The following is a 22508-nucleotide window of genomic DNA, read 5'->3' as shown; positions in this document are numbered from 1 at the left end:
GGCCGTCCGAGGCAACCGAACCAGGGTACCAATAATCATTTTGGTATTTTCCCTAACAACTGGCGGTATAGTTGTTTTTTCTTTTGCAAAATACATAAATATCTGTTTTGTGCAAGGACACCCCCCCCCCCAATCCAATTTCTACATCTGGACCATGCCTGATCCACTTAATCACTGTCCCAACTCACACAGCAGTGACAGAACTGACTACGCCTGAGCAACAGGCTAGACGCCACACAGAGCTGAGGATGGGACAAGTAAGTTTCTCAGCCATTTGGTTCCCAAAACTTCCCCTCCCCCAGAGACCACCTGAAAATTGCCGAGAGCCTTGGTGAGCCATAGTTAATTTTTCTGCCTGTTGCACCCATTGCAATAATAATAATAATAATAATAATAATAATAATAATAATAATAATAATAAATTTATACCCCGCCCATCTGGCTGAGTTTCCCCAGCCACTCTGGGCGGCTCCCAATCGAGTGTTAAAAACAATACAGCATTAAATATTCAAAACTTCCCTAAACAGGGCTGCCTTCAGATGTCTTTTAAAAATAGGATAGCTGCTTATTTCCTTCACATCTGAAGGGAGGCCGTTCCACAGGGTGGGCGCCACCACCGAGAAGGCCCTCTGTCTGGTTTCCTGAAACCTCACTTCTCGCAATGAGGGAGTATTTTGCAATGTGTTGTGCTAGGTGCTGCATGGTTTTTTTTATTGTATTTTTGCAGACAGACCACAGACCACCCAGATGAAGCTCTTGGGCCACTGCTTTGGGAGCCCTTCTTCTAAGAAACAAAGACCAGGAGGAAGAGAGACCCTCTCTGTGATCTGCTTGAAAACCTGCATGGAACCCAACCCAAGAATACCAAGAGGGGTGTGCATTGACACAAACGGCAAGTGTGTGTTGACTCTTAGAGTACCAGGGCAGCACAGCTGGTCTTCCCCTTGAAAGCCACCCCCCCCCCACGGCCGTGCTTCTATTCCACTAACACAGAGCCCGTCATCCCACTTCTCTGAGTGTTTGTAAAATGCTAAGGTTGTAATTCAGATTGAGACCCAAAGAAGAGTCCTTTTGAATTCCTGTAATCCAGTTTGACAGGCCTCACCTCATTCAGCCGGTGTACTTTTTGCCTACAAGAACTTCTTGTGTCTTGGCGAACCTCTCCGCCTCCACGTTGGGTCAGCCGTTTTACCTCCAAGCCACAGAGGAAATGGGTGGGGTGGGGGGAGGTGGTCTTCCTGGTTCCTGTGCGCAGAAGCCCCCGCTCTGGGCTCCGAAGCAGGGGCAGCCTTGGCGGAGCTGTGAGGACAGGGCCAGACACAAGACCACAGATGGCACCTGGCAGGGACTGGCTTCCCCTGCCCACTGAAGCTGGGAGAAGCCCTCTTGGATGATGAGGATAAGGAATGGTCATGAGATGCCTGGATTGAACCCTGGGAAAACTCAGCTAGCAGTGAGAGGAAGAACTGGACACCCCATGGGATTATCGGGAGGAATCTTGCAGTTACTGAAAGCAGAGAGCTGGAAATCCCTTTTATTCATCTCTATCTCTTGCTTTATTCTAAACAAAAATAAAAAAATTCCTTCCAGTAGCACCTTAAAGACCAACTAAGTTAGTTCTAGGTATGAGCTTTCGTGTGCATGCACACTTCTTCAGATACACTGAAACAGAAGTCACCAGACCCTTCTATATAGTGAGAAGGTGGGGAGGGGTATTACTCAGAAGGGTGGTGGGAATGGGTGATTGGCAGATAGCTGTGATGAGCCTGTTGACGACTCTTAACGACTGCAATAGGTCTTACAGGAAAAAGCAAGGGGTGATAAGGTGAAAAATGGCTTTGTCATGTATCATGAGATAAGAATCCAATGTCTTTGTTCAGACCAGGTCTCTCCATGGTTTTAAGTTTGGTAATAAGTTGCAATTCAGCAGCTTCTCTTTCCAGTCTATTTCTGAAATTCCTTTGTAATAGAACAGCTACTCTGAGATCTTGTATAGAATGTCCTGGGAGATTGAAGTGTTCTCCTACTGGTTTCTCTGTCTTGTGATTCCTGATGTCAGATTTGCTTTATTCTGTTATTGTTCTTAATCCTTTGCTCTTATCGATCACTTTCATTTTTCTATTTCTTCCTGAAATAGAATTTTATTACTTCCTTTCAATACTCTCAATGTATTTTGGTAAGAAAGAACTGCATACAGGTGAAGATGATGCAAAGCTGGTGAAGGACCCCGTAGGAGAGGCAGGGGGGGGCTGGGGGAATGAAGGGCCGCTCCCAGGTGAGAGCTGGGAGGGACACCCTTCCCTGTATGGGAGAAAAGTTAGGATATATCAGTGAGAGGGGACCTTAGGTTAGGATATAGTTCTGTTCCACCTTAAAAGGAACAGGCGTTACTGTTGTGTGTCATATGCCTGTTTACAGTCCAGCACAGTCTGCTGGGAACTTCCATTGTATATTGCTTTTGCTATATTGCGTTTTGCTTGGACACGAAGGGAAGCAGACATGTTTTTCCTTTGTTCCTGAACTATGCTGAATAAACTCTGCTGCTCCAGAGAAGCGGACACGGAGCAATGGTTCCAAACTACAAGAAAGAAGATTCCACCTAAACATTAGGAAGAACTTCCTGACAGTAAGAGCTGTTGGACAGTGGAATTTGCTGCCAAGGAGTGTGGTGGAGTCTCCTTCTTTGGAGGTCTTTAAGCAGAGGCTTGACAACCATATGTCAGGAGTGCTCTGATGGTGTTTCCTGCTTGGCAGGGGGTTGGACTCGATGGCCCTTGTGGTCTCTTCCAACTCTAGGATTCTATGAAATACCTATAAATAATGCTTACATATGTCTCTGTCCACCACTTCCATTGTGAGAAGTTATTCACTCTGCTGGTTAGAGCATGCCAAGTCTCTAAAGGTCTCTGAGGCTTGTGTCGCTGATTTATGCTGTTCTGAGAACCGGAGTTCGCCCGGCTGCTGGCCGGTAGCTGGAGCCTTCTGGGGGGCTGCCAAAATGCCCCGTCTCCCCAGACAGACACATCCCAACACCTTATAGTCTTCTAACTCCTTTTCTTCTTTCTCTTTCTTACCAATTTTGGTTTAGAAATTGTTTTATTTGTTTCATTGTGTTGTGAAAAGCCTTAATAAAACTTGGGCTCTCTAAGAAAGCAAAGACTGCCCCAGCCGCAAGAGTAACCACGGAAAGGATTAGCCCCACGCTTTGGGGTGGGGGGCAAGGCCTGCGGACTGGAGTGCAGGCAGGACTCCATGGCACGGAGGCAGCAGACAAGTTCTCGAACCACACAACTTTTATTTTAAATAAAACGCAACACAGATGCAGGCTTTGCACACCGGTGTCTGTGATCAAACAGGCAATGCAAAACGAGGAACAGGCCAAGGCAGAGTTTGTGTGGCAATCTTGTCAAAACAGCATGAACTAAAACCTTGGTGGGCCACAAGTGGGGGGAGCCGGCAAAGGCCTGAGCCCCTCCCAGTGGTGGGCGTCCCAAGGGCAAGAGGTGGAACGCAAACCAAAGAGATGTTTATGAGAAACAGATGGATCTGGGGGTCGGGGCGAGAGCTCCTGTCCACCCTTCTCTTCCCAACTGCAAGGCTGCCGTGTCCCCGGGTCACCCCCCCCCCCCATGAAGCTCCTGGCAGAGGAAGGCAGCCATCTATGAAGTGCTCCTGCCCTCAACCCACTTGATATGTCAGACAGAGCAGCTGGAAAAGCCACATTCTCAGCAGCCTAATTAAAGTAACCCCAATAAATAAATATTCCAAGTCCAAGCCCTCCCCTCCTCCCACCCACCCCCCAAATTAGCAAGCCTCCAGTGCTGGGCTTGGCCCCCCCCGGCTCGCACACCCCCAAAACTCCCCCGAGCCGGGAGGGGGTGCCAGAGCTTGGCTCCGCACAAACACAACAGGCAAAGTGCAAGTGAAATCCAGTACGGAAAAATATACAAAGAATTTGTCTCTCAATATAATACAAGGGATCGGGAGCGCTCACACCCAAGACAACTGGAGAAAGAATAAAATTATTCAATAAATAAGGAAGATGGGGTGGGATGGGAGCGGGGGGGGGGGGGGAGGGCCCGGGGCACCGGACCCAGCATCCTGCCCCACCGCAGGCCTATTTACAGCGCTGGTCTCCTCTCTCTAGGGACGCTTGTTTACCAGGTAGTCGTGGGCTTCCCACGGGATCTGCGGAACGCACAGAAAGCACCGCGGGCCTCTCGGGTCGGTAGAAACCTGTTATAATGTGTGACTGTGCAGGAGGAGGCTGTACAATGCAAAACCGTAAATGTCCATGGCCTGTGAGGAGTGTGGGGCGGTCGGTCATGGTGGGGCAGCGAGCAAGCGCACAAGGGCGGGGGCCCAGCTAGTATTCATCCTGGTCCTCCGGGTGCTGCTCATCCAGCTCCTCGTCCTCTGGGGGGGCAAAGCCTTCCTGCAAGGACCGGGGAGAAGGAGTGAGACACAGGCGGGGCCAAGTGGGCTCCCCCACCCACCCGCCAGGCTCACCGGCCAGGGCTGCTCCCACCTCCCTCCAAGAGCAGCGGCCAGGGCTGGGGCAAGGGCAGCTGCGCCCCCCGGCTGGCACCCACCTCCGTGGCATACAGGATGCCGATGATGCCTGAGATGATGGGGCTGTTCTCACTCTCGTGCTCCTGGCAGATCAGCTCAATGTCCCGCAGTTTGCTGAAGTAGAAGTCGCGCTCCTTCTCCAGCCCATCGACCGTCAGCTTCAGGTCCACCAACTGCCCCCGCCCCGGGGAGAGAAGGGGCAAGGTGAGCCAGGGCGGGCAAGGGGGCGCCAACCCCAGCAGCCCCTCCTGCCGCAGCCGAGAACAAGGCCAAGGGCAAGGCCTGCACAGACCTTGCAGGGAGATGCCCTTTAGGGATGCAGCAAAGGGAAGGGAAAAGGCTGCTCTTCTTCCCCAGACTCACACAGGTGGGTTTCAAAAAGTTCACACATTATTATTATTATTATTATTATTATTATTATTATTATTATACCCCACCCATCTGGCTGGGTTTCCCCAGCTACTCTGGGCGGCTTATAGCTTATCTAAAAACATAAAACATCAAGCGTTAAAAACCTCCCGATACAGGGCTGCCTTCAGATGTCTTCTAAAAGTTGTGTAATTCTTTATCTCCTTGACATCTGGTGGGAGAGCCTTCCACAGGGAGGGCACCACTGCTGAGAAGACCCTCTGCCTTTTGTCCCACGGGCTCAGTCTCAGCTAAGGGGGTGTCAACCCTGGGCGTGGGCTTCTCAGAAGAGGTGTCTGCTTGGCCAAAGTGAGATGGGCCTCCTTTGGCCTGACTCAGAAGCCTCTACTTAGGTTCTTCCCCCCCCCCCCCAATTTGTGTGTGTTTTGAAAAAACACTAATTCTCCTTCAGATCACCATACTCATGGTAGGTAGGTAGGTACATAAAAATAAAATAAAATAATGATGATGATGTTTTATTATTTATATCCTGCCCATCTGGCTGGGTTGCCCAGCCACTCTGGGCGATGTCCAACACATAAAAATGTAATAAAAGATCAACCACTGAAAAACTTCCTGATACAGGGCTGCCTTCAGATGTCTTATAAAAGTTGGATGGTTATTTATCTCAATATCTGGTGGGAGGGCGTTCCACAGGGAGGGTGCCACTGCCAAGAAGACCCTCTGCCTGGTTCTTTCAGCCTCCCTCCCCACCTCTCTTTGGGTCAGTGAACCCTGAGGGATCCTGGCTCACTTGCCAAAGACATCTTTGCTCTCCCGGCATCTATTGGTGTGCCTCCAGCCAGAGCCCCAAATTCTCCGCACCTCCTGCCTCGAGACTCTCTCCCTGCCTTAAAGCACCACTCTGGAGGCGGCTTGCTTTGGCTTCCCCCGGGCCCCAAGAGCCAGGGGGCCAAACGGAGAGGGCAGCTGTGGGGCCCCTTTCCCAGCTGCTGGAAGGAAGAGGCAGGCGCTGCTGAGACCACCTGGGCAACTCCAGCTCAGGACAACAGCCAAGGGGCTGCTTCAGGGCATCACAGGCCTGACCCACGTGGCTGGACGTTCTCTTGACCTGCTCTTTAAAGTGGGGTGACTGGTGGGCACTAATTGACCTGGTTTGGATTGACAGGAACAGGGTCCCCCAATATCCAAGTCAGGAAAAGGAGCCTCTGCAAAGCTCAAAGCCCTGCTGCCCCATCCCTGCCCCATAAAAGTAAAGGTAAAGGGACCCCTGACCATTAGGTCCAGTCATGGCCGACTCTGGGGTTGCGGCGCTCATCTCGCTTTATTGGCCGAGGGAGCCGGCGTACAGCTTCCGGGTCATGTGGCCAGCATGACTAAGCCGCTTCTGGCAAACCAGAGCAGCGCACAGAAACACCGTTTACCTTCCCGCTGGAGTGGTACCTATTTATCTACTTGCACTTTGACGTGCTTTTGAACTGCTAGGTTGGCAGGAGCAGGGACCGAGCAACGGGAGCTCACCCCGTCATTGCGGGGATTCGAACCACCGACCTTCTGATCGGCAAGTCCTAGGCTCCACCCACGTCCCCTTCCCTGCCCCATACCTGCTGGTTAAGCTCCAGGATCTGGGCATCTGCTTCGCTGCCCCCATTCCGGGCCAAGGGAGGGTTTTTCCGTACAATATTGCTGGGAGCGACGTTCAGCCGGGCCGGATTCTGCAAGTTCTTGGGGCCTGTGGGGGAGGTTCGCTGTGGGACTGTGCAAAGAAGTCAGAGAGAGAGAAAGAGAAATGGAAGTTACTCAGGAGTCTCCTGGCAATCAGCCCCGTCTGCTTCTGCCAGGGCGTGTGCCTGAGTGAGGCCCTGCAAGAAGACCGTGTGCAGCTGGAGTCCCAGAGGTGGATTGGGGAGGGGAGGGGAGGGGAGGGGAGGGGAGGGAAGGGAAAGGAGGAGAGAGGGCCACTTAGGGTGCAGAGTTTGGGTGGAGGGACTGGCTGAAATCCAGCTCCCATGGGTGCTCTGCACCACTGCAGAAAGTGACTGCTTGGTGGGGGGCCTGGTTCTGGGTCCCCCTTCCTCCTGCCTCCCTGGGAGCCAAGGACAAATAATTCTCTCCCCCCCCCCCAGAGCAGAGGCACTTTTCCTCCCGCCATGCCCACCATCACAGGGCAGCAGCGTCAAGCTACACACATGCAGGGAAGAGCCGTGCCCCCAGCCAGCCCCCCCCCCAGCGGGTGTTGCTGCCACCGCAGAGCAAAGCAAGCGGGCCCCGCTAGGGAGAGCCATGCAGGGCGGCCCTGGGGACCCCACTCCTCTTTCTGGGCTCATCTCTGGACTCATCACATCAATGCCGGAGCTCGCCCCATTCACCTGGGGCCTGCAATTCACCTGGGGGGGGGCCTTCTGTCCCCCTCAAGCGGAAGCTCCAGCAGGAAGGAAGCTGGTTGCCGCAACCAAGGTCAGCCCAACCCTCTGCTCACCCAGAGCTTCTGTGTGTGTGTGTTCCATATTGTGACTTAGGTATCCCCTCCCTGGCTCAGGGAGGGTGTCTGGGGGGCAGGGAGACTTATTCTATCACCCCTCATCAGGGTCCCTTCGTCCGGAAAAGGCCAGGGGGAGACCAGGCCCTGGACAGGGGGGCATCTCCACTAACAGGCCTTGAAAGGTGGAGAGGAAGCGGGCTCTGGGTGCCGCCACCCAGGTTCCAATCTGTAGGGGTGCAAATATCCAAAGTGTGGGGGTCAGGTGGGATTGCTATGAGGAATTATGAAAAATGAAGCAAGCCATTGTGTCCGCGATGAAAGCATTGCGTTGACTGGGTTTCATTCATTGAGAGTGGTTTCTGATCAAATCCCACAGGCCTCTGCACCTCTGCCATTTGCTTTCTCTATGCCTGACAGGCACATATAAGCATTCTAGGACACAGACCAGTTGCCAGCTCCTGCATCAGGCATCCTGGGTCATAAAGCTAGAAGGTAGCTTTGATGTAGTTTGTGAATCGTTCACAAGGAGATGGTAAATACTACCCATCCTTCCTCTCCTGTTTACTGCTGTTTATGACCTCCGGAGTTTCCTAAAAGCATTTGTCAGGGGCTCAGGAGCAGAAGCACAGGGAGGAGAGGAAATGGAGAGCGAAGGGGAAGAATCTGAGGGCAGCGTAGGAGAAGAGGACAGTGGCCCGAGAGATTCCATGAGCCTCTCCAGCGAATCGGAAGATTCACAGAAGGGAGCGCCGGTGGCCAGGGCAAGGGGAGTCCCAAGGGGGACACTCCAGAAGCAAGGGGCCAGCGGGGACTCCCTGAGCAGCAGTTGGAAATCAGGACCAGCTTCCCCACCAGAGCATAGTGGGGGGGAAGAGTCCCAGGTATCGGGGCCAGCGTCTCCTCCAGGAGGGAGAGAAGATGAGTCAGGGCTGACCACGCCTCCATCGGAGAGTCAGGCAACGGAGGGGAGGTCAGGTCCAGCTAGCATCCCGGAAGAGGGAAGCAGTGACAGAAGCAGTGTAACGGTCAGGAGGAAGGTCACTGGTTTGGCGCGAGAGCAGGGGACCCGGATGGGGAGCCAGGTCCTAAAGCCCGCCGGAGGCAGGGGGAGGAGTCAGGGGACTCAGCGTCAGAAGAGTCCAGAAAGGGGAATGCCCCAGCGGACAGGAGGACCCAGAGGAGGAGAGAGCAGAGGAAGAGGTGGAGCAGGGCTAGAGTATTAAACTGGTGTCAGGGGGGAGGAGATTCAGACGGAACTTCGGCGGTCTAGGGTTTAAGACGTAGAGCTGCGCGCTACGGCTTTGAAATGGAAACTGAACTTCAATAAAGACTTTTGTATATAACGACTACCTGGCGTTGGTCCTCTGTGAGCTGTGACCAGGAGCAGCTCTGACAGCATTCCTCTTTGCTTCCGGTTTTATTTACTTTGGACTACTATGCATGCTCAGAGTAGTCTTTGTAGTTAAAATAATTTCTTCTGATCGGACTTTGTCCCACGTGGGGTTTTTTGAAATGCTCAGAGGAAATCCGACTGGTTCTTACGAACACTGTGTAAAAAGTTCTTTTGTGAATAAAACGACCTGGGCCAAGGGGTGAGGAGGGAATTATTATACGCACTCCTCCCAGAGTCTTGCTGGTCAAGCTTTGTGTATTTTATTAACCAGAGTCTAATCCTTCCTTTGCCATACCAATCCCCTCTAAAAAGCTGTGGGGTTCCCTGAGCAGCCTTGGGCCCACAACCCTCTTCCAGCCTCCGGGAAGCAGAGAAAGGAAACATGGGACAGGCGAGGACTGAGGAGCCCCCAGACCCAGCCAGCTCGGGAGCCTACAAGGGTAGGGCATCAAACGCCTGAGCCCAGGGCATCATGTGGCTTTGCAGCAGCCACCCCCCTCAACCTGCCTCCTCTGTGAAATGGGCATACGTGGCTCACTCCAAAGGGAGAACAGGAAGGGGTGTGCTCTGCAAGCTTCCGAGGAGGGGGAAGAGCAGCTCTGAGCAGGCCAGGCCTGGGCGCCACAGCCCCCACCCCCAAAGGCAAAGGCGGCCCTGAACGTCTTCTGAGAAGAGCAGCCGAATTCCACAGACAGGCATGAGCCGGTGTGAGACAGGCTGCAGCATGCAATGCAGCCAGGCCCCATCTGCTTAAGCACAGCGCCAAGCTGAGAGGGGTCGTTTCCTCGGGAGGAAGCAGGCCGAGCCCTGCTGGCATGACCAACCCACAGGGCTACGCGGACCCCAGAGGCTAATGCAGTGTTAGGCTGTGCTAACAGAAGAGGAGAGCCCTGGTACAGGAGGCCAGCTTTTAAGAACGGCGTTGGCAAACTGCAGCACGTCTGCGGAAGGGTAGCCAGGACTGCTGAGGGGTCTGGAGACCCCGCCTTATGAGAAATGGTTGCAACTCACTCTCTTTAATAAGTTTCTCAATCATGCTCTTTTCTAAGGTCACCTGGAATCTGAGTTGGTTGGATCTGGAATGCCCAGAGGACTTGTCTCTGCTGTCGGACCCTGTTTGCTCCCCCTCCTTTCAGACCCGCCTCTGGTTCAATCCTGGGCAGGGCTGGGGACGCGCTCCCTGCCTGGAATTCCTCCCAGCACAGACCAGTGGGTCTGACTCAGGATAAGGCGGCTTCCTGGGTCCCTAGGCTGCACAGCAGGATCCTGCCTCCCATGCCAAGGTAGGTGGGCTCTCCTTCCACCCTCCCCCCGGTGCCCTGGGAGTTGCCAAGCTGGATGCCGGGGTGCCACGTCATGCTGGAGGCCGGATCCTGGGGTGCCTGCTGGCTCTAGCGACATTACCTGCAGTGCCAATGGGTTTCTTGAGTTTGTTGAAGATCTGATCACCTGGGTTTGGAGAAGGCGCCACCTCCTGGCCTTGTCTTGCCAGTAGCGGGTTGTACTCCTTCCCATCGTAGTTGGCGTCAAAGAATTTCTTAAACCACTGAATGAACTCAAAGTTGTCCTGGAACTTCCCCTTCACCAACCTCTCCACTGAGATGATCTGCAACAAGTCCAGGAGAGAGAGGGGGAAAGACCATTAAGAGATACCTGGTCACTCACAGAACCTCAGAGCCAAAAACGTTTGCAGTGATCAGGTGGGATTGCTATGAGGAATTTTAAAAAATATGGAGCAAGCCATTTGTGTCCGCAATGAAAGCATTGTTTTCACTGGGTTTGAGCCATTTTGATATGATTTCTGATCAATCCATGCCTCTGCATCTGTCCTATTTTTCTTGCTTGACAAATCACACACACAGTCCAGTCGCCGGTTGCTGCACTAGGCATCCTAGGCCATAAAATACCGTATTTTTCGCTCTATAAGACGCACCAGACCACAAGACGCACCTAGTTTTTGGAGGAGGAAAACAAGAAAAAAAATTTCTGAATCTCAGAAGCCAGAACAGCAAGAGGGATCGCTGCGCAGCGAAAGCAGCAATTCCTCTTGCTGTTCTGACTTCTGGGATAGCTGCGCAGCCTGCATTCGCTCCATAAGACGCACACACATTTCCCCTTACTTTTGAGGAGGGGAAAAGTAAGTCTTACAGAGCAAAAAATACAGTAATAGGCAGTTCTTTGATGTACCCTTCCTTGGTTTTGTTAATCTTAGGGCCAAGGAATAGTTTCAGATGAAGGTGATAAAGATCCCTATCTTTCCTTGCCATCCTTCCTCTCGTGTTTATTGCTTGTTTATGACCTTCGGGGTTTTGCTGAATGCATTCCTCCTCTAGTCCTGTTTTATTTACTCTCAGATATGTCTGCATGCTCAAAGTAGTCTTTGTAGTTAACAGGATTTCTTCTGAACTGATTTTGTCCCACGTGGGGTTTTTGAAATGCTCAGAGGAAATCTGATTGGTTCTTACGTACACTGTGTAAAACGTTCTTTTGTGAATAAAACGACCTGGGCTGGAGGGTGGACAGGAATTATTATTGGCACCTCCCCCCAGAGTCTTGCTGGTCAAGCATCTGTGTGTATTCTATTAATCAGAGTCCTATCCTTCCTTTGCTTTGGGAACGCTACAAACCTTGTTGGTCAAACCCATGGTCTTTATTCATACAGACGAAAATCCCCCATGCAAGCCAAGGGTGCCCAGCCTCTGAGAAACGGAGCCAGGGCTGCCAACTGGAGCCAAAGGCTTCCCGTAGACCTCTGCCTCCAGCCCTGACACCCAGCTCCAGGGCTGCACCAGTGGGAGCCCAAGGCAAGCCCCCTCCCACGCCGCCTCCCTTCCGGAGACCCACCTTGTCCACACCCATTTTCTTGAAGGCGGCCTGCAGCACCTTGAAGTTGTGGATGAACTCATGCTCCAGCTTGGCCTGGAACTTCACCTTCCTTAGGTGGATGCAGCCCGGAAAGAGCATGTCCATGAACTGGCAGTAGGCAGCCCCTGCCAAGGGAAAGGGCACAGAAATTGGCTTCTCCCACACAGTCTCTGCACCCCGGCACAGCAGTCAAGGTCCCTGCTTCTCCCTACGCCCCAAACCACTGACGGTTCAAGGCTACCCGCACTGCCAGGGCTGCACCACCCCATCGCCGCTCCTTCTGACCCCCGCCGTACCTGAGCACAGCTGCTCGATCTTGGTGTAGTTGAGCTGCAGGGAGTCGTTGACCCACGCAAGCATGTCATGGCGACTCAGGTTCTCGCTCGTCACAGAAGTGGAATATACATTGACGGCCATGCCCCAACTGCAGGGAGAAGGGAGGGAGGTGTTACTCGCCAGGGAGCTTACGGGAGGAAAGCGGTTCCCAAAGGCAAGGCCTCAGGTGCCCAGGACGGAGCCCAAGACCTCAGCGCACCAAACACATGTTCCGTCATGAAGAAGCCTCAGCCCCTGTTGCTCTAGGGCAAGGGCGGCAAACCTGGTTGGCCTGGCAGGCCAAATCTCCATCTCCACCCCCTGCAGAAACCAAATTTGAAAGTGGCCAGGGACCACCTCCATCCGTCATCACCTGATGCCAGGCGATTGCAGAGACAGACCAGGCAGTGGGTTGACCCATGAGAGGGAGGAGAGGGCGGAGGGACCAAGCAGGACTCCGCTCCAGCCAACCAGCCAGCCAGCCAGCCAGCCAGCCAGGTCTCTCCCTGCCCCACACCGGATGCCACAAGCAATGCCAGGTGTGATTTGGGGAAAGTATTGGAGCTGTAACTTCCTGGCAGCAGATGACAGAACCATGAGACAGGTGTAAAATACTCAAGCAAGAAGGGGGAGGCTTGGTGGGCCAAATCTGACCCAGAGGCAGGAAGTCCCCACCCCCCGCTTTGCAAATCACATTGGGGGTTTTGGACAAGCCTGACTAAAGCCCATCCCAAGGCGAAACGGACAGGGTTCACTTCCATTCCACTCAATCAGCAGAAAAAGAAACTAATTCAGGAGCATGACCATACAGTAGCTGCTGCACCCCACAGCTCCCAGACAGGTGGGAGCTTCTCCCCCACCCCAGCAGGAGACTCCCCTCCCCTCTGGTTTATCCAGGGGGCTCCACCCACGGTGGCTGAGCCTGCCCTTCTTCACCCAGGCCAAGGCCAAAGGCTTCCCCTGAGCAGGACAGAGTCAGACTTCAGTTTTCCCCAGCAGCATCTTTTCAAAGAGGCAGGGAGAAGATGCCCAAAACTTTGCAGCACTTGAGCACAAAGGCACAAAAGGAGGATGGGAGCCCGCAAGGCCAGCCGGTGTTGCCACTAAGTCCAGGGGCCCCAGAGCAAGCTGTGCATGTCAGACTCGCCCTCGGCCCTTCCGGCGGGAGAGAGGCCTCTCTGCCTTTTGCAAAGGACGCTGCTTCTGCAGGGCAGGAAATGGGAGACGCACTGGCAGGCCCTGGCAGGCCCCGCTCCTCTGCCTGCAGGCACCCACTGCGCCACCAGGGGCATCACACTGGGGGGGGGACAGGCAAGGAGGAGAGGGATGGGCGCAAGTGAGGGGTCACTGAACAAAGCCCCCCTTTCACCTGGACAGGTGTCTGGGCCAGCGCCAGCACCAGCCCCACTGGCCACACGGTTCAAGGAGGGCTGCCCTAGGAAGGGGGCTGGCAAACTCCCAGGCATGTCATAAAGCCCCACCTCCCGCCTCCTCAGCCAATCAGGAGGCAGGGCTGACAGCATCTCCAGGCACACAGGGAATGAGAAAGTAGGCCTCCCCTCATCCCCTCTGGAAGCCCAAAGCAGAGAGGGCACAGACAGAGCAGCCAGCCTCGGTGCCAGGAAGGACAAAGGGCTGGAGCCCCACTCGGTCCCCCTCCAAGCCGGGAGGGCACCTGGACGGGGTCACCAAGCCAGGGACTGTGCCCCCAGGATCCCTCCAAGGAGGAAGACTGATCTGATGCAAGAGGTGGGGGCACTGCTCAGGACCACCGCTCTCTGCCAGGAAAGGGAACTGCGTTGCAGGAGAAGCACTGCCAGGCAGAGAGCTCTCCCATGGGCCTCCTGCCCCAGAGCGCTGCTTGGCTTCAGGGCTGTTTCCCTGAGGGGAACTGGCAGAGACAATGCCTATGGGGCGGGTGAATGGACTGGGGAGAGCCTCAGAAGAGCTGGGGGGCTGCGGGACCACCCCAAAGGCTCGCCTAGTCCAGCCTCCCCTTTCCCCCAAGGCACAAGGACAAAAGCCCCTCTCCCACCACTGCCTGTCCAGGGAAGCCCCAAAGAGACAAAGCCCCAGAAGGCTCCAGGGCCGAAATCTGGTGGGTCTGACGCCAACCCTCCATGCCCCAAGGAAAGCCCCTCTGCTGCCTGAAGCTGCAAGGAGAGCAAATGGAAGCAGGGATGCCAAAGGACCACCCCAGGGCACCATCCCCAGAGAAGTCCCACTGGGCTGGAGAGAGGTGGCTTCTTCTGGGCAGGGGGGGCCCCGTGGGTCAGCTCAGCCCAGCTTCTCCTCTGCCAGCCCAACTCCAATGCTTTGGCATCCTCACCCAGGACTGGCACCAACCTGGCCTTTAGCAAGCACCCTCTTCCTCAATTTGGTCAATAAGGGGAGGGAAGGGGCATGGCCCGCCTGAAGGTGGTGCTTGGCCAGAGGAATTCTGCTGACCTCAGCCTTGCAAAGCACAGCAGGAAGGGGCTCCCTCACAACCTCCAGCCCGCCCCCCCCTCCAGGGAGTTTCATTTAACAGCTGATAAGCCGCTTAAGGGCTGCTGGCTCCTCCCCTCCTAATCCCGCCCCCGAATGAGCGCCCAAGAAAGCAGGCTTGGCATGGCGGAAGAAAGGCTGGCTTGATTCCTGGGGCTTCCTCCAGAGGCTCCTTTAATTCTGGGTCCTGATCCACAAATTCCACCCCAGAGTCAGAGGCCGTTAACAGAGCGACAGGGCAGGCAGGTGCCCCCTGGCTTGGGCTTGACCGGTTGAGACGCTGCACACATCACAAAGTTGGGTCATGTTCCCAGATACAGGACAGAGCCTGATTTCCCAGGTAAGCAGCGCTGCCTGGGCTCCCTTGCAGCGTCCAACGCCTTCTCCAAGCTTTCTATGCTGCCCAGGTAAATTGGCTTATCCCTTGACCTCCCTGCAGGCCTGCTAAATCTGGGCATCAGGCCTTGGTGCGTGGGGAGCCTCACACCAAGATGGCACCACGCTGCCTCTGGGAGCGGCAGGAAATCAGACAGAATGCGGAGGAAAAGACCTTCCTTTCGAGTCCAGGTATTTGAAGAAATAAGGGCCCTAGTACAGGGGCCAGAAAACTTCCAGCAGGGGGCCGCTCCACTGTCTTTCAGACCTTGGGGGGCAGACTATATGGGGGGGGGGTAAACAAATTCCTATCCCCACAAATAACCCAGAGATGCATTTTCAATAAAAGCACACATTCTACTAATGTAAAAACACGCTGATTCCCAGACCATCCGCGGGCCGGATTGAGAAGGCGATTGGGCTGGATCCGGCCCCCAGGCCTTAGGTTGCCTTAGTTTGTGGCGGGCCAGATTTAGAAGGTGATTGGGCCGGATCCAGCCCCCGGGCCTTAGGTTGCCTACCCATGACCTGAAAGGAACCAGCTTGGCTGAGAAGATCCCTCCCTCTCCCAGCCCCCCTTGCCTGAACATTTGTTTTACATTTTATTCTATTACACAGTGCTAATCCTAACTGGAGGAGGGAGTAAAAGAAGCGTGCAAAACTCCCATTGTTCTAGGTGTGTTTTGCAAGGGGAAATTTCATTAATGCGAGCAGTTTCTGAGCTCTGGGCACAGTCCTGCACTTAAGATTTCAGATTAAAACTGCCACTCCTGGAAGAAAAGGAGAACCTTTTTCTGCCTCCCCACTGGAGAAGGGACCCTCATAAGAATATTAGGGGGGTGGGCAGGGGAAATATGGCTTTGGTTTTTGCAGTCTTCAAATGAGGACTGGACCATGTTAAAAATGAACCTAAGATTTTAGCTGCAGTTCGTTCATTTTCAGCTTTGTGTTCTTGTTATAAAAATGCACACTTTTGTGGCGCCCATAAGCTAGGTTTAAGGTGCCCTTCGGCTCCTAGCTTTCCTGCCTCAGTTTCTAAACCTGGGTTTAGAAAAGTGTTATACAGAACAGACTCCCCGACCTCCTCCCTATTCAAAACCCTCATTCTCTAAGTCCTGGGCAAACATGGAAAGCAACACCCCCCCCCCCAACCAAAAGCAGGCAGAGCAACACAGGCAAGGCAGACTGAAGGGGCTGCATCACCTGCAACTGCCACAACGATGGGATCTTCCTGTCATCTCCCAATCAGAGAAAGGACCTATGAAAACCTGCTGCAGGTTTTGTGACCTACACACCATAAATCCTTTGCCCACCCAGGAGTACCAGCGCCCCCCCCCCCGACTGTCTAGTCTAGGCTCATTCCAGAGGCCTCAGCACAGCAACACGTAGCCCAGCTGGGATAGCTCCGTCAGCAGAGCACAAGACGCTTAATCTCATGGTTGTGGGTTTGAGTCCCTCAAGATTCCAGCACTGCAGGGGGTTGGACTAGATGACCCTCAGGGTCCCTCCCAACTCAACAGTTCTGTGATTCTATGACTTTGTAACAGAAGCCCCAGGCCCATCTTGCTGCTGGCTCTTGACAGTCCGCCCCTCTGCACCCACCAAAGTCAGGAACACGGGGGGGGGGGCAGCTTGGCTGAACAGATCAGATTAAGGGGCTAAATCTGCTTTCACTTTTGCCGCAAGAGATTGAGTGCTTAATGCACGGCCAACAATGAAAGTCAGGATTAGGAGAGCGGGGGGGGGGGGGGCATCCGTCAGGAACCTCCTGCAGCCGCCCCACTGCTTTGTGTTTGGCTGCCCCAAGGAGCGCCGTCTCCCCAGTGTTTTGGGGTGGAGCGATCCTGGCCTCCTTTCCAGATGTGCCTGCCCCTCTTCCCACAGAGCCCCACGGGGCAGACTCTGCTCCGGCTGAGCCATTTTCTTCGGATCCTGGGACACGCTGCCTCCTGGCCACAGGCTGGGTGGGCAAACTAGGCCACCAGCCACTCAGCTCCCTCGGGCAGCTGCAAGGGATGCTGGCATACATATGGCGGGACTTTGGGTGCCATTTGCCAGAGGGGAGGGCTCCTCACCCACCCGCCGCCTGGAGGGGGGATTAGGAAAGCAGATTGCGATGCAGGGCAAGGCAGGGAGAAGCTCTGCCCCCCAGGACCGCTTCTGAGTGGGGCCAGGAGAATTGCCCTCGCTTGCCCAAGAAGCCTCTGGCAGGCACATTGAGAGAATTGGAGGAGCCGCCTCACGCCCCATGACCAAGTGATGTGGGGAGACAAGCACTCATGCTCTGCAAAACAGGGAAGCCATTCCACCCACTGGCCTATGACTCAAATAGGTGAGCCAAGCCACAGGCTCCCAGCGAAGCATTTAACACATCAGCTGTTTGGCCTGGTGTTGGGAATTCCCTCCCCTGAAGGCGGGAATTAGGATGCAGTAGCCAATCCTCCAGTGGGGAAGCCCACCAAAGGAAATCTCCCAAGGCACCTCATGACACCCTTTGGTCCCTGATCCCCCCCCCAAAAAGCTGCGAGGGGCTGGGGGAGGAGAAGCAGACCCCCCCCCCCCAGAACAAGAGATTTGGAATATTTGCAAGAGCAGGACTGCCTGGGGGGAAGTGGACACACAAAGCCCCAGTCAGACGACACCAGGGCTGGCCAAAGACTGATCCAGAGCTGGGAAGACCTTGTCAGGATCCCTGGGATAAAGAGCATCTCCCTCTCTCACACCCACCAGTGAAAAACCACAGGGGGGGAGGGGACAGAGCTGGCATCTTCCTTAGAAGAAGCCGGATAGCTCAGCTGGTTAGAACATGGTGCTGGTAACGCCAAGGTTGCAGGTTTGATCCGCCTATGGGACATTCTGCATCTTCCTACATTGCAGGGGATTGGTCTACATGCCTCTCAGGGTCCCTTCCAACTCTACTATGCTGTGATTCTGTGATTCTAAGTCATCTGTGGAAGTCAAAGCTCCCCTGGGCAAGACCTGCTTGTATTGCTGCCAATGCCATGGAACTATTCATCATTGCTATAGACTTAACATTTAAAAGTATGCCCCCCACCCAAACACCTTGCCACCATCCTTCCCATTTCCCAAATAAAATGTAGCCCTTAAACTGCCCTGACTTGCACTTTCTCACAGTTTTCCCCCTAGTCAGGCATTTCAGTTCAGCTACTTTGGGCTACTGAAAAAACTCCTGAGTTATTTACCCTGCAGCATGTGAAATTATCCCAGCACACCTTGTGATATGGCTTCCTCTGACGCTCAGCTCGGTGCCGCAGGGGGCCAGGAGCATTCCTTCAAGAAGCGCTGCATCGTTTGGTTGCTGTTGGAGGGTCCCCTTGCTTTATACGCTGTGCAAGTCAAGAGACCCGGACAAAAGGGCTGCCTTTCCCCTGGCTCTCCAGGGTGGACTTGAGCCATCTCCTGGTTGCACTTAAAGGTGAGGAACGGGCAACATGATGACTGAAGTGCACAAAATGATGCCTGGCCTGTGGAGAAGCAAAGGCTGCTTGCCCCCCCCCCTTTACCCTGAAGCAGTGGTAGGTAAACAGCAGGCATCCTGATGTTACAGGGCCAGGCTGACTGGAGCTGATGGGAGTCCCACAGCAACTGGGGGGGGGGGATCGACTACAGATTTCCCAGTCCAGCTCTGAAGAGCTTCGCTTTCTTCACAAGGCAGGGCACTCTGCCCCTCTGACCTAACTGCCCTTCCAGGCTCCCTGAAACGCAAGATGGCACCTTTGTCTCTCCGGCCCAGAAGCCTCCAGAGCCTTTGGCAGAGAAGAGGCCTTTGCCAGCAACTGGGCCTTTCAACATGCAGAGCACACGGCCCAGCCAGCCCACAACGCTCTGTGTCCTTTCGGGACAAGGAAAACAGCACGCCTTGTACCCCTTCAACTCTTGGGTGCACTTGGAGGGTTTTTTCCTGCAGGGAAAAGGCCCCAACCCAGGCTGGCTCAAGGGCCACCAGGCAGAACCTGGCTCATGCTTTAAGAGCTGAGCCTGGAAAGCCCAGATGCGGCCAAGGCGGCAGCTGATGAGAGAGGGAGAGAGTGTAATTCCTCCAGGAGGCGCCTCCAGCTCCCAACATGGCTCTTGGCACAGGTGATCTTACTTGGAGCTGCCTAGGCTATTTGGGGCGGTGGGGGGGAGGGGGAGGGGCAACCACAGCACAAGCCATCGTGGCACAGGGGAAGGAGGTCAACCCCACCCCCATGCCCAAGGTTGCTCTCCCTGGGCCACCAACCTGGGAAGGGGACAAGGAATGTGGGTGCCTCTCTGGAGAATTACCAGGCATGGGAGCGCCAGTCATTTGCCCACGGATGCCAGAAGGGGAAGCAAAAGAGAAATCCTGTGGGCAAGCTGGGACTGGGGTCCCGAGGAGAGGCAGTTGGGGAATTATTATTATTATTATTAAAGTTTATTATCATTATTATTATTATTATTATTATTATTATTATTATTATTATTATTACCCCACCCATCTGGCTGGGCTTCCCCAGCCACTCTGGGTGGCTTCCAACAGAATATTAAAATACAATAACCTATTAAAGATTAAAAGCTTCCCAAAACAGGGCTGCCTTCAGATGTCTTCTAAAAGTCTGGTAGTTGTTCTCTTTGACATCTGGTGGGAGGGCTTTCCCCAGGGCGGGTGCCACCACCGAAAAGGCCCTCTGCCTGGTTCCCTGTAACTTGGCTTCTCGCAGTGAGAGAACCGCCAGAAGGCCCTTGGAGCTGGACCTGTGTGTCTGGGCTAAGCGATGGGACGAATGGAACAGAATGAGCCAAGAACACCTGCATGACTCTGCACCACAGGGGGAGACAGAGAGACAGATACAGCCCCAGTTGCAGCCCCCCTGACCCCCAGCAGCCAAGCCTGAAGCTCACAGCCCAAGAGGGACCCCTCCCCACCAAGCTCCTTCCTGGGTCCTCTGGCCCAAGCAGCCTCTGCAGCCGCCCCCTTCCAGGAAGAGGCACCAGTGTGACCTTTCCTGGGAAAATGCTGAGATGGGGAAAAGGAAACCAGGGTCCATGGGAGCCCCAAAGGCAGGGAAGGAGGACCTGGGCTGCTGACCCCTAACTGGCCAACACTTCAGGACAGGAGACCCCGTACGCAAAGGTAAGGCGAGCCAGAAGGCCAAAGGCAGACAGCCCTCCCCATGCAGGCAAAGCCCAGCACAGATGGCAGGTTGGGGGGGGGGGAGAAAGCAGATCAGAGACGGTCCAAGGAGGAGGAGCCATAAGGAGGGAGGAAGAGGAAGAGGATTTCCACATGCATATTTGGACCTGGTGCATCTGCCACAACATCCACCCAGAGCGGGTCTTCCTTCACAGCTGCTGGTGGGTTTGAAGTGGTTTGCCCTTGGATGCAGGCACCCCCAGGCCCACAAGGGAAAGTGACTGCAAGTTCCAGCCACGCTTGTGGGGCAGGGAGACGGGAATAATAATAATTTTAAAAAATAATAATAATTTTTTATTTAAACCCCACCCTTCCCGGTTCAAAAACCGGGCTCAGGGTGGCTAACAACAAATTTAAAACAATTAAAAAAGCAGTATAAAATACGGTATAAAAACATGAGTAAGAATAAAAGTCCAAAGTCAAAAATCATCTACCGTATTTTCGCTCTATAAGACGCACCAGACCACAAAATGCACCTAGTTTTGGGAGGAGGAAAACAAGGGGGGGGGGATTCTGAATCTCAGAAGCCAGAGGGATCGCTGCGCAGTGAAAGCAGCAATCCCTCTTGCTGTTCTGGCTTCTGTGGTAGATGCGCAGCCTGCATTCGCTCCATAAGACGCACACACATTTCCCCTTACTTTTTAGGAAGGAAAAAGTGAGTCTTATAGAGCATAAAATACAGTAGATAATCCCAGGGCTAGCTGGCTGAATTGGTCCTACTTGGGCCAGCGAGGACGCCAGGGGAGAATTAGCCGTGGAGTCTCAGAGTGGGTGATCTTAAGTAATAAATAAATAAAAGTGGGCCTTGCACAAGCTTCTAGTTTCACTGCAATCCAGAAGTCTTGTGTTTTGCCCATGGGTTGCACCATGAATTGCTGGTGTAATGGATCATTAACTTACTGCTCATAGTCACTGTCTCCTGCGTCTGACTGGAGAGAACATCAGTTTCACGCAGGGAAAAGGGCTTGTTGTTTATCTCCTTGTGGAACGCCACCACTTCAGAAGATGCTCAGATCAAGGAGGCATCAGGTGTACAATACAGGAATGAGCGACTTAAGTAGGGCACCAGTCAAGAGAGTCGGGGGGGGGGGGGCAGCAGCAGCAGCAGCAGAGGAGATTCCAGGGCAGGGGAAGAAAGGGGGGGCATGGCTGCAGCAGCGCAAACTGCTCCCCCAGGGCCATGTCCCAGCCTGCAACCTGCTTATTTCCAGAGAACTCAAAGTATGCAACAAGCAGTTCACTATTTTAGTCCCACAGCCTGGCCAACAGTTGCTGCTCCTTGGGTCAGCTGTGGCGATGGTTTATTACGTACAACATCACCAACGGCTATGGAATCAGAAAGATGCAGGCTGACCCAAGACTTAGGCAGAACAACCCAAATGCACACACATACCAACATGGGGCACAACCCACCAGAAAGTTCATGATGTATTGATCATTAACCACGTGAAAAACAGCACCGTACTCTTCCTCAGCCAACGGTACTCTTCCTGCTGGGCTTGCAAAGGAGAACTTCTCAGAGAATTTGCTCAGTCAGTCTGGCCTGCGCCTCTCGCTCTGCAACCCCTTGACAGCACCCAAAATCCACCACCTAACTGTGCCTCATCACCTTGGAAATACAGTAGACTGAAGGGCATTCTACATCCATCAAACAGCAATGCTTTCTTGAACCTATCAGCAGTTCTAAGAGGTTGCGTGGTTTTTTTTAATCCCCCTGAACTGGCTCCCTCCTGACTACTAGTGAGGGCAGAGAAGCACAACTGTGTGCTCGGTTTTGCCTGGGCCCAATATAATAATAATAATAATAATAATAATAATAATAATAATAATAATAGGTGTTTGTTTGTTTGCTGCTGTTGTTGTTGTTCATACCCTGCCCATCTGGCTGGGTTTCCCCAGCCACTCTGGGCAGCTTCCAATGAAAGATTAGGTAAAGGTACAGTAAAGGGACCCCTGACCATTAGGTCCAGTCGTGGCCGACTCTGGGGTTGCGGCGCTCATCTCGCTTTACTGGCCGAGGGAGCCGGCGTACAGCTTCCAGGTCATGTGGCCAGCAGGACTAAGCCGCTTCTGGCAAACCAGAGCAGCGCACGGAAACACTGTTTACCTTCCCGCTGGAGTGGTACCTATTAATCTACTTGCACTTTGATGTGCTTTTGAAGTGCTAGGTTGGCAGGAGCAGGGACTGAGCAACGGGAGCTCACCCCGTCGTGGGGAGTCGGACCACCGACCTTCTGATAGGCAAGTCCTAGGCTACGTGGTTTAACCCACAGCGCCACCCATGTCCCTAACGAAAGATTAAAAATACATTAAAACATCAGTCATTAAAAACTTCCCTAAACAGGGCTGCCTTCCTGATGTCTCTTGCTGGAAAATGGAACTGAGAGAATGCTGGAAGCCCACAACAGTGGAGGCTCACTACTGAAGACAGGACTGCACCTTCTCAGGTTGCATAAAGCAGCCTTCACCACAGC

The 22508-nt window shown here is 53.8% G+C and overlaps 2 protein-coding genes across 4 annotated transcripts in view; one reads left to right on the top strand and one right to left on the bottom strand.

The window, feature by feature from the left end:
* The window catches only part of OST4 (oligosaccharyltransferase complex subunit 4, non-catalytic), a 70884-nt gene that overhangs the window by 41848 nt on the left and 6528 nt on the right, over positions 1-22508 (top strand). The gene's annotated exons all lie outside the window — the stretch shown is intronic.
* The window catches only part of MAPRE3 (microtubule associated protein RP/EB family member 3), a 33894-nt gene continuing 14661 nt past the window's right edge, over positions 3276-22508 (bottom strand). The window contains exons 1-7 of one of the 3 annotated variants that reach the window (XM_081854986.1): positions 13366-13445; positions 11978-12105; positions 11661-11806; positions 10221-10422; positions 6546-6697; positions 4593-4745; positions 3276-4435 (exon numbers count right to left, since the gene is read on the bottom strand). In XM_081854986.1, coding sequence (XP_081711112.1) covers positions 4367-4435; positions 4593-4745; positions 6546-6697; positions 10221-10422; positions 11661-11806; positions 11978-12098 — 843 coding nt within the window. In that variant the 5' untranslated portion in view covers positions 12099-12105; positions 13366-13445 and the 3' untranslated portion in view covers positions 3276-4366. Of the gene's footprint in view, positions 4436-4592; positions 4746-6545; positions 6698-10220; positions 10423-11660; positions 11807-11977; positions 12106-13365; positions 13446-22508 lie in introns of those variants that run through there. The other 2 variants (XM_081854985.1, XM_081854987.1) reach the window with 2 other exon arrangements.

The sequence above is a fragment of the Podarcis erhardii genome (genome assembly GCF_964252035.2).
Source record: "Podarcis erhardii genome assembly, chromosome: 3".
Classification (NCBI taxonomy): Eukaryota; Metazoa; Chordata; class Lepidosauria; order Squamata; family Lacertidae; genus Podarcis; species Podarcis erhardii.
This window is presented reverse-complemented; position numbering and strand designations above follow the sequence as displayed.